Source organism: Saccostrea cucullata, unplaced genomic scaffold, assembly GCF_032062105.1.
Source record: "Saccostrea cucullata isolate Sc308-1 unplaced genomic scaffold, CSIRO_AGI_Scuc_v1 ctg865, whole genome shotgun sequence".
NCBI classification, from domain to species: Eukaryota; Metazoa; Mollusca; class Bivalvia; order Ostreida; family Ostreidae; genus Saccostrea; species Saccostrea cuccullata.
The window spans coordinates 144,925-157,092 of record NW_026922290.1 but is presented as its reverse complement, the minus strand read 5'-3'; the positions used below and the strand labels follow the sequence as shown (position 1 = coordinate 157,092).

General features: G+C 35.0%; 1 protein-coding gene and 1 long non-coding RNA gene across 3 annotated transcripts; both read left to right on the top strand.

Moving 5' to 3' along the window:
• Positions 1-1,597: 1,597 nt before the first annotated feature.
• On the top strand, positions 1,598-2,230 carry LOC134261551 (uncharacterized). The gene has a single exon (XM_062743977.1). It carries the CDS (start codon positions 1,598-1,600, stop codon positions 2,228-2,230), a length of 633 nt encoding a protein of 210 aa, XP_062599961.1.
• Positions 2,231-3,305: 1,075 nt separating this feature from the next.
• LOC134261546 (uncharacterized) lies at positions 3,306-5,870 on the top strand. 2 transcript variants are annotated; one of them, XR_009990839.1, is made up of 3 exons: positions 3,306-3,403; positions 4,802-4,921; positions 5,753-5,870. It is a non-coding gene; the product is annotated as an uncharacterized LOC134261546 (long non-coding RNA). The 2 variants fall into 2 exon arrangements; XR_009990840.1 differs by having other exon boundaries at positions 3,349-3,399.
• Positions 5,871-12,168: the final 6,298 nt, after the last annotated feature.

Genomic DNA, 12,168 nt, shown 5'->3' with positions numbered 1-12,168 from the left:
AGAGGAACCGACTACTCCCGGTGCTGAGTGTGAAGTTATTGCAATGATTGATTCTGTTTCCAGTGATTTGAATACTCTTCAGGACAATGACGAGGACTTGTCACAAGTCAAAAACTGGGTGAATGATAGTAAACGTCCAGAATATTCTGATATCAAGCATAAAAGTAAGGTGCTTAAATCCCTTTGGTCACAGTGGAACAACCTTGAAATTAAGGATGGTGTTCTTTGTAGAAAATGGATAACTGATAAAAAGATGTATCACCAAGTAATTGTTCCTTTATCAGAAAGAAGAGAGATTCTAGAGCTATGTCATGATGCCAGAACCTCGGGACATCTTGGAGTCCATAAGACTCTAGAAAAAGTGAGAGATCGGTTTTATTGGACGGGATTGCAAAGTGACGTAAGGAGTTATGTGACAGGTTGTCCACAGTGCAGAAAGAGAAAGAATCGCTCAGCAGGAAAATCCTACATGCAAGTTGACCAAACCGGATCTCCCTTATAGCGTATAGCAACGGATATAATGGGTCCATTGCCAGAGACGGACAGAGGCAACAAATATATACTTGCCATCGCAGACTACTTCACTAAGTGGACGGAGGCGTATCCAATGAAGAACATGGAAGCCCAGACCGTAGCCGAAGTACTAGTGGAGCAGTTTATTTCCAGATTTGGAGTGCCAGAAGTCATACATAGCGATCAAGGACGGCAATATGAGAGTAGACTGTTTAAGGATATTTGTAGCTTACTGGGTATTCGGAAAACACGAACAACCGCCTTTCATCCCAAGTCAGATGGGATGGTTGAGAGATTTAATAAAACTTTAGCTACAATGTTAACTGCCTATGTCTCAGATCATCAAACTGACTGGGACGAACACTTGCCTTACGTACTAATGGCGTATCGCTCAGCTATTCACGAGAGTACAGGGTATACACCTAACATGCTAATGTTGGGAAGGGAAGTTTCCACTCCCTTGGACATTATGTATGGTTTACCCAGAGATAAAGAAAACATGAGTGTTCATGAATATGTGTGGAAGTTACATGACATTATGGAAGAAGCCCATCGATCCACTCGAGAAATTACAAATCAAGCTATGCTAAGGCAGAAACGGTACCATGATAAGAATGTGGTCCCTAAACACTTTGAAATTGGTAACAAAGTGTTAGTATTTATCCCTCAAAGAATTGTAGGAAAGTCTCCAAAGCTTATGAGCTTTTGGTATGGTCCTTATGAAATTATAGAGAAGCACACAGATCTTACATATAAAGTTAAGCGAGAGGGTGAAAAGAAAACAATGGTGGTTCATATAGATAGGCTGAGACCATATAAGTCGCAAAACCTCAGTCTAGAGACAGAAAGTGAAAATGAGTGCCTTCCGGTGGGTGGGGGTGAAAATACAAGTGTAGAAGATATTGGTAGTGAAAAGGGAGACGATGTTCAATATGTACCAAATACAGAGTTGAATGAAATAGAAATAGAATATACAAGTCGAAGACAGCGAAAAAGGCCAAATTGGCACTCAGATTATCAGTTTGACTATAATTTGTAAATGATAATGTGTTATATGTTTTTTTTCCAGATCTTTGACCACGAAATGCCTTTGACAAAAGTAACTCCAAGGAAACCAGGGTTCCTGTGTTCCATTTGTCTTCACAGACTTCCATCGCATGAAGAGTGGAGAGAACATCTCATCACCTGTGCCTCTGAGGACATGAAGAAAAGACAATACGAGTGTGGCCTTTGTGATAAAGCCTTTGCAAAACCGTCACTACTCGCCCGACATCAAAAGAGAGTACACACTACACCACCAGCAAACACATCGGCGACTGTTACTAGCTGTGTGGCTGCCGTAAGTGAAGAAACGGACGATGACCTGGCATGGCAGCAGGATCCAGGAGAACTCATCTTTGATCCCGACCTTGAATCTGGAAGAACCATTAGAAAAGCAACAACACCTTCCTTACCTGGAATGAAGAGAAAAATTGTGGAAGAGAGTCCAGTCCCCAACACATCTACAGAAAGTATTTTGGATAAAGACAAGTCTGAGGATTCAAGTGCAGCTTCGCTACCATTCCATTGTCCCTGTTGCAAGACTCTGAGTTCTAAGAGCGATGTGGGTGTACAAACTGATGGAGGCAGTCACAAGAAAACGGTAAGGGTCATCAGAAGATACCAGAAAGACGGAGAAAGCATTGAGAAGTTCGAGGAAGAAGTTTGGAACGCATGAGAACATGAGAAAAATGAAAACAGTGTTTGAAACAGTTTTGTGTACATATTGCTCAATAAGATACAAGAAGTATTTTTAATTTAATTTAAGGAAAGATATTCCCCCTTGTTAAAACACTGTATCCATGTATATATCTAACTTTGTATGCTTGTCTACTAATAAGAAAAGTAAAAAAAAAAAAGTTTAAGTTTGTTGATCATTTGCCATGCGAGACGCATGCTCATGGAGGCGTGGGTAGTGTAATGGGTAGCGTATTTGGCCATGCCTACTATAGTCGAATCAGAGGGGATATTGGAAAGTGGACTCTTCCAATAGGCTGATCACCCCTCTGAGTAAATAGAATGCTCCAAAGGTATATAAATGAGACGCTCGCAGCTGCAAGGCATTATTCTGACGGAATCAGTTGTAGTGATCAGAAGAAGAAAACTGAAGAATAAAGCGCAAGGTAATAAAGGCATTATTTGAGAAATAAAAGAGCAAAGGTTAGAAGCAGTAGTGGAAAGAGAACAGTCTAGAGGAATTGTGGTGAGGTACCAGGGCGAAGTAATTCTGCATAAGGGTGAAAGAACCTGGTGCTTCACATTACAATAGGAACTCTGGCTGTTCCAGGAACACAGTGCAGGTTACCTTGCTTATGAACCACGGCCTACCACTTCAATTAATTGTACATAGTTCCAATCCATAATAACTCAAATAGAGTAAGAGGAAAAACATATATATTGATAAAGACCCCTTGTCTCTTGTAGAACCTAGTAGGTTTACACGTTACAGTACATATGTATTTTTGTTTATTTATGCAATGTGCAATAAGTTTATTCAGTGTTGATAAAAAAAAATGTTTGATTCCTAAAGGTCTACGTCAAAAAAAAAAAAGATTTATTGCTGTTTGCTTTTTTAAAATATATTCTTTATATTAAATACAAATAAACATTTACTGACATGAAATTTAAAAAACACTTTGAAACACAATGATTTAATACAAAATCTCGCATTTACACGACTCATAACGGTATGAGTTGATTTTATTCGAGATTAACACGTGTTTCCGCTGTAGCCGTAAACAACAACAGGCTGCTGAACAGCATGGATTTTCATGATTTATCTTACGATGGAGAATAGAGAACACGTCAATTCATCAGATATGACGGGTCTTTTCTTTGGCATTAGATGTGAGTAAGTATTGATTGAAAAGTTTAAAAGTACTGTAGAGTACATTGACTGAAATGAAAAGACATTATAGCACAGGAGTCGCAGTTTTATCTTTGGCATTAGATGTGAGTAAGTATTGATTGAAAAGTTTAAAAGTACAGTAGAGTACATTGACTGAAATGAAAAGACATTATAGCACAGGAGTCGGCAGTTTTATCAATAATCCAGTGAAAACGCTCGCGAAGCTTATAGGTTATGTTTTCACTGGTTTATTGATAAAACTGCCGACTCCTGTGATTATAGACAACCAAGGACCTACAGTATATATACTATAGTAGTAGACTGGACCCTGGCTACACATGTACATGTGATATGAAGCCGTTCGCTGGTTTGACATCGTCGGTAACCCAAAATGATACTTTTCGGTTCTTTCAAAAAACTCTCACAAAAATTCTTTTTTTTCCGATGATAAAATTGTTTACAATACGATGTCACTGTTTTCTCAATATGGAATCTGAATACTGTGTTGACTGATCAACAAAATATTTTTGTTCGATGTACTCCGTCCCCTCCGATCCACAATTTTCAAGATGGGAGGTAGGTTGTGAATTTTCGTGAGGTTAACACTGCTGAAAAATTGATAACTGTCATGAAATCACAGATTTCTTGGCAGTACACATTTGACATGTTTGTTAACTACACAAGTTTATTGTTATAAAAACTTTCAGTCAAAAAGCATCCTATAGAAATTATACATCTTTACTTTAAAATGAAACAATTTTAGTAAATTTAAAAAGAAAAAATAAAGTTTACAGTGCTGAAAAAATTATTGGCGCGGATAAGTATGATTGCTTCTCATTGTGTGAAACAGTTACCAATCGGTTATCCTGTTGGCCATAACTGACCTCCTTTATAATTTCATTCAAGAAATAATTGTGTGGTCACTCATTAATAGCCCCCAAACTTTAAAAAAATTGAGTACAAAGTCTCTCAAGGAGACACAATTTGGTGAGTGATTTTTACATGCATTGTATTCAGAAGAGTTCAAAGTTTAATATTTCCACTGCAACAAGGTGCGACTTTTTGCACATGCTGAAAAAATAAATCATTTGAGAGAAAATTGTGATAAAATAGCTTAATTAAGCTATTCTGAATAGCTTAATAAAGCTATATAGCTAAATCAAGCTATAAAGCTTAATCAAGACTTTGTGCCGGACCTGTCAGAGTACATCAAACAAATCAATTTTTGTATTGTGGGCCTGAACATCCAAACCGTGTTTTGAGATGATGGATTCGAATAAGTTTGACTTATTTTTGTGTTGTTTTTGAAGTGGCATGGTAAGTTTTCTTGACCACCTCTAAGTACATTCAAAGAAAAATGAAACATGACATAATTAACACAAACACATAATTTTTTTTTAGCACGTGTAGTGCGCTGGTACCATGTAGGCTTCAGAACTTTCATCTATGAAGACCCACTTGCTAATGGCCACCATGCACAGAAAAGACCATGATGTGGAGGACATATGTGCTTAGTTATTAGTAAGTCAATTTTATTGCAGTCAAAATTTCTCATTGCCACTGGACGGCTATTAGTCAACACTCCCAGGTACATGAGTAGCTGGACTGGCGCAGTGGTTAAAGCCTCTGCCCTATAGTCACGAAGTAAGGAACTGATCCTTACATCGCATGTTCGAATCTTAATTTACTATGAAACATGGAGACCTGTTCTTTTGATGAGACACTATAATAATATCTTATCTTATATTATACTTACATAACCCAATTAAGGTCCCTTGTCGCAGTAGGTGCTGGCATGAAAAAGATCCCTCACAGCTCAATAGCTGTAAGTGCCGAGTATAGGACAAAATTTGCATCTGTCCACCGACAAGTGGTGGCATCTCCATCTGAGAGAGAAATTCTTGAGAGAGACATTTAATAACATACAAACAAGCCCATATATATAAACACCTTGTCCCAGGGATTTTTCTCTGAAGTAATAGTTTTCAGTCCAACATGCCCTTTCTCTTAACAACCCTGACAACAGAAACTAAAAAAGGATACTTCAAGAATTTGATAAAATAATGGTAAATTATGCTATTTTTTAAAATTTATAATTGATTAACCTTGATTGTTTAGTATAAAGCTTGCAATATTTCAGTAATAATACATTGACTTCCCCAAACCATTTAACTACAAGTATGACAAAATATGACATACATAATATAATATATATATGCTTTATAAAGACTTTTTAACAATGTTATATCAATTTGCCAATTGTAGATTTCTGTATAAACTGAATTATCTGATAAAAACTACATATTCGATTATAAAAGCTTTTTCAAAACTTTTTTTTAAAATTTGTTACAGAAGTCAGGACAGAATACATTTAGAAACTGATCATGCCTTGGTCAAATCAAAGGAGTTCCCTCAGTCTTTCAGAGAGATGGCAGAGAGTTCATTCAACATGAAGATGATGTGCACATAATGTAATCTGGAATCTAAAGTTAGAGATAAAAACCTGCAAACTTACTAGCAAATAAGCCTATTAGCTTGTTAATTATTCTTTGCCGGACACTTCACTTTTAGGAATGCTCTTTATTTCTATCAATGATGCAAGTGGTTATTAAAGATCATGTCATGTGATATAAGGAATTCTGACTTTTGACAGCATAAGACAAGGGTTTGTGAGAAGAGTAGCAAATACTAAAGAAATCCTTAGATACTGAAATTCAGTCATTGTATGCCACATAAACTGGATGAGTGAAAGATTGTATCTGAAGTTCTGTGCTTGTCCATCTTTGCTGTTTTTTCATATGCTTATAAAATGACAAAAGTTGTTTTAACAAGTGACCCAGTAAAGACTTGAAAATGTAAAAAAATTCTTGTAAGAAAAGAAAAATTGTAAATGTTTTTTTATACAATGTATTCTAGATGACAAAGAATGTGTTTGATTAAGTTTTTGAAAATGACAAAATAAATTCTCTTTTGTGTAATTAAAAAATGATAATGGTTGCAATACATGTTTACCTTAATATGATTTTAATAGTATTTGTCACTAAGATTGAAATACTTGAGAACATATTTTACAAATTTTGTTCCAGTTTACTTAAGTCGGAGATATATTTTTTGAATGACAACCAAGATTTGAAAAAAAAAGAAAAAACAGATTAATTAAAACAAAACTATTCACTTTTGTTGATTTTGTTGTTTACAATTTTATGTGTCAGTTATTGGACAATATGTCCACAATAATTGCAGCATTTCAAATTTGATATATACATACAATTTAAGGCAGATTTCTGTACTGATATGACCTTGACCCCCAAAGAACAGAAATTTCAGGGTCAATACTTAAGACAATTATTTGTTGGATGTTTTATACATTATTTTTTTACCTTATATCTTACAAACGATACCATGGAAAACTGTCTAGAATAAGAAGTTAGAAACCTATAAAGCCAGAAAATTGAATATTGTTGTTGCCTAGCAACCATTTAAAGGTCATTTAACACAAATTTGAACAAAAATAATATGTGGATATTGCAATACAGTATGATGCCTCCTAAAGAGTAAATTCAGAATTTTCTTCTTTAGCATCCATTGTTACAAATTTTAGCAAGAAAGATGAAAAGATTTGGGAAAAAAATTTAAAATTATGCACTTATTTGACCTTTGACCTCCAAAAAAATGAATCTGATGAGGTCAAACTTTCGGACAATTATCTGATGTATAATATTTCAGTATCATTACCCTACATGTGACTTTACAATGTAATGGAATGCATAAATCTGTGTGGGATGAGCAAAAAACAAGAAATACTGCCTGAAAATTGAAAAATACTCCATTGCTTAGCAACCTCTTTAAAGTCATTATTTGCAGAATTGAAAAAAAAAGTTTATGTGATTAATGTAGTACAGGATAATGCCCTATTGTGGGTTTATTCTGAATTTCCTATTTCAATGTGTATCACTGTTAATTTTTAACTTGAAAATTAAAATGTGTCAAAAAATTCAATAAAATTCTGCACTTATTTGACCTTTGACCTCAATTTCCACTAGCAAGGTCAGTCGTGAGGTACCTAAATAGTTATGAAATATCATCTCCAGAAAATTCCCTACAAAATGGTATACATTATACCTAGATTACTCTTTGAATAAAAAAGTTACAAATTGATTTATAAGGATATGTCAAAAGGTTTGCAAAAACGCTGAAAATGTGCCGGTAGAGAAAGGGTTACAGAAACTTTACAAAAATTCTGTGTTTTTAAATATCTCTTTTCTACAAGTAGGACTTGATCAGGGAAAACCAAAAAGTATTTTTACTTCCTGATTAGGTGGCGTTAACTTGAACTGGCAGCAGTATTTTTGCTGTTCGTGCATTTTCTTCTTTTGCATGGACAACTTTTACATTTACGCCGGGGTTTTGTCATAACTATTGTCATAATTATATTACAGTTTAGACTCCAAGGAATACCTCGAGTACATTTACATTTTAAATACCTTTTTCATTGTGTTTGTAAACACAATTTACCTTCAATCTATGTTCTGCCTCTGTGCAGAGAGTTTACCATTAACAAAACAATAAAGGCGGATCAGTCACTTTTTTTGTGTAGGTCCTTGTATGTGCATGTGTATGGTAACAGACTGAAAATAATAAAGAGACAAATCAGTGATACCCAATTAACCTTATTTTACATTGAAAGAAACCAATTATAAACAAACAAGAATAATATCCAAATTTAGTGAACATTTTTCAAATTTAAATTCAATTATAGACTGGCCTATCATAAAAAATTAAAATTCACGCTAAGTAACATGTAGGTTATTTATCATATAAACTGAGGAAAAATATTACGTTTACATTCATAGCAGATTTTTACTTAACCATTTACTTTCTAATACACATCGAAATCTATTAACCTATCTGATCAAAGGTAATCTGTAAAATATAACAGAATATTATACATAAAAACTTACTTATGGTGCAGGGATGTATCCACAAGAACGAATAATATCTTAAAACAATGCTTGGAACAAGCAAAACAACCAAACTGGCCTCCTATCCCCATGTAGGAACAACATGAAACATTCTAAAGAGCAAACCGTAAAGGGTTACATACCCGGAATAATGATAATAATGCAAAAAGAAAGATAACCCTTGCGAGATATAAATTGTGAAACACTTCAATCTCTTTCTTGATCAAATGATTTATATATTCATATAATACTTCTATCTAGAGTTACTGTTTATATCTGAATTATATTATCTGGAAAGAGGGTGAAGTGAAAGAAAGATTATGAATTCTATATTATATTATTTAGATTGAAGAAAGATATCATTTCTGTATTATTATTTAGAGATAGAAGGATATGGAAATAACGAACAGTATTCATTCTCAACGCCCATTAAACAATATACATAAGAGCAGAGCAAACACGGACCTCCGAAACATCAGAGGTGGGATCAGGTGCCGGGGGAGAGAAAGATTATCATTAAGGCACCTGATTAAATTCAGGTAACCTATTGCTATCCGTTGTCCATCGTCGTGCGCTGTGTGTTAACACTTGAATATTTTCAGCTTCTCTGAAACCGCTCAACCAATTTTGGCACAAAGTATCTATGGGTGAAAGATAACAAAAATTTTGAATTTCATGGTCCCATTCCCCATGGGCCTGAGGGTTGTGACCAAAACCACTAAAATTTATGCAATCCTTAAAATTTTTCTTGACATCAAGCAACCAAACTGTTGACATAATTGCATCGAGACCTCGACCCAAATTGTAAAATCTCCCTAGGGGATGGCCTGACTCTCTGACAGCCTTTTGAGCCCCCAAACAACCCCCGCAGGTACGATAAGGCTTCCCAGGAGATATTGCAGTGTACTCTGTGCATGCACGTCTCTGAACTACAAATGTATGGCGTTGTAATTGAAATACATGAAAGATGGGGAGAGTGTCTTAATCTTTACATCTTATTTCAATCAGCATATAAAGATGCAAAATGCTAGGTATCTTCCCCCTTTATAATGTAAAATTATATAAAAATATATACAAGTTAGAAGGTCAGAGAGAGAAAGAGAGTTCGGAAAGAAACTGAAACATATGGCAAAAGAATCTTGTAGGAAACATGTAGGAAACGTGGACCTTGAAAAAGAAGCAAAACAGTACGCGTCTAATCGTAAACAATGACATTAATATGTATGGTTTACAAAGAATTTGAGTAAAGAACTGATCAGAAAAATGAAAGCATATAATTTAAAATGGGTCATAAATCTGTCTTACATTGTACATCGAAAGAATTAACCTCTTCATTGCCAACTGAACGGTGATTATGATTAGGGGAGCTTAATTGAGAAAAAAAGTTTTTATTAGCTTATTGTTTATGAGTTCGTCAGGACTATTAAAGATAAGAAGGTGTGCATAAGTCAACATACCTGTTATCTGTTCTGCCGTCATTACCGATTGAACAGTAATTTCTTTCTGCACTAGGAATGGAAAAGACTGTTCTTGTTTATTTTCATCCTACATGTAAAATTATAATACCGAAAATTAAATTTCATTTAAATCATTTCAACAATAATAAAATTATTGGGGATAAAATGACTCTGAACATTGTTTACAATAATGAAAAGAAGACCTACAATGTCTTATAATACATAGATAGAAACTCCGTTGGTGTAGGCCTTGGTGCGTGAGGAGATTCACTAGTGAGCGTGGCTTTCGTCGTTTTGATAGTACATGTGGGTTTTTCCTCAACTGAAGCAGTACCATGGGTCCCAAGAGGACATTTATATAGAAGCTGTTATTTCGATACAGTTCAGGATATGGGTGGGCCTCAGTAGACCTGCCTTCAACAAAATCTTTAGAACATAATCTGTCGTGACGAAAGGGGTCTAGCATACAGCGTCTAAGTCCAACCATTTCTTACGGTTTATGGGTGTTTTAAGAGGGAAATGCGAAGAATTCGACATCGGCCATAAGTCATATCTACTGCTTTTCCGAGAGTTAGATGTACAGCCTTCAACAACGCAGTAGTAGTGAAGCATATCGAAGCAGACAACTAATCCGAACCCATTTGCACACCTCAAAGTCCAACAAATTATTGATGAGCTAGATGAACGCAGCTTAAATATTTTGGACACGAAAAAAGAGAGCGTTTCTAAACAATGAGCGGAACACTTGGAGGGAATACAAAGACCACCTGCCCTCTTCTGTACAAGTATGGATAGTCAAAATCCCAGAAAAGATCTAAATCTACGAAAGTATGAAATGTTAATGTGCGAGCGACTTTATGTTATCTCAAACAAGGTCACCAACTTAATTACAGAGCTTGCTTACCATTTATCAAACAAATCAATACAGAAAGAATGAGATATTTAGCAATACCACAATTGGAGATAGAAATCAAATCAGGGGGTTAGACGCCATATTGTAAGCCATTAAGTTAACAATTCTTTACTTATTATCCCATTATCCAAATAATTATTTTATTTCACAACTTTTTTCACAAGCACATGTTTTCCGTGAAGTTCCACGGTAGAACTAGGTTATTGCAGCACAGATGTTCGCTGGCCAGATAAGAGCATCCTTAGTTGCTATACTGCAGCACAGTTGGGGAAACCTTAGATTGCATACATATGTTAGGGGTTTGAAACAATGTGAGAACCTAATGACCAATTAGATTTCTAAATGCCAAAACCACATATCTCAAAATACATGTTTTAAACGGCAATCTAATTAAAATTAGATGTTAGATCTGCTCGCAAACTCGCTACACTAACATCTAACAACACCCCATATAGGGTCACGTCAGAGGTCAAATACGGAACAACTTTAGACTTATTCAATTCGATTACGTCAACAAATATCTGATGATTTTGCCAGCGACAATTTGATTAGTTGATAGAATTTGACCTCTGACGTGACCCTCTATGGAATGTTGTTAGTGTAGCGAGTATGCGAGCGGATCTAACATCTAATTTTAATTAGATTGTTTAAACGGTGATTTTTTTCTTCTTCCTTGAATATTTTGAAAAAGGCAAAATACTATGTAAAGTAAAGGTGTTTTAGCCAGGTTTATATGCTTTGTAAAATGAAATTGGTATTACCCAACATATTTTTCATAGACCCTATCTTTACGGCATTGGTCAGTGGTTTCATATGGGATAATGTGATGGTGAATTGTTGAATAAATATAAAATTTCTTCAAGCAATAATTGAGATATTTTGCCACAAAAACCCCATCTCAACTTACATATTAAAAAATAACATTTAAGGAATATCGTGATAAGTGACATTAACACCGTGGCATTCGATATACAGCTGTACATGTACGACTTAGAATATAAAGGAGCGTATCAAGATTTTTTTATGTAATTGGTTATGGTAGTTTAATTTATGTACATTAAATTTGAAAGACATATTTATCAAATACGATGAGAATGTCATGGAATATTTTTAAAAGTCCCTCTCGAGAATTTTTACTTATTTATTACACACTTAGTAATAAATACAGGTTTTTTGCATATGCGATATGGCTGACGTCACAATAGCCGTATCAACCCTGCAGGGCTGATATGGATTTGCGGGGCTGATATCCGTATCAGCCCTGCAAATCCATATCAGCCCTGCAGGGCTGATACGGCTATTGTGACGTCAATATCACACCCTTAGTAAATTAAACCACAATAACAATACTTGTGATCATACACAATTTTTGGTGGGTTCATATTCTCTTAATTTTAACTTTTTGAAAATAAGGTTAATTTTAATTTACAAATACAC

Coding starts and splice junctions, on each gene's coding strand:
- LOC134261551 (XM_062743977.1), top strand. CDS start 1,598: ATGCCTTTGACAAAAGTAACTCCAAGGAAACCAGGGTTCCTGTGTTCC.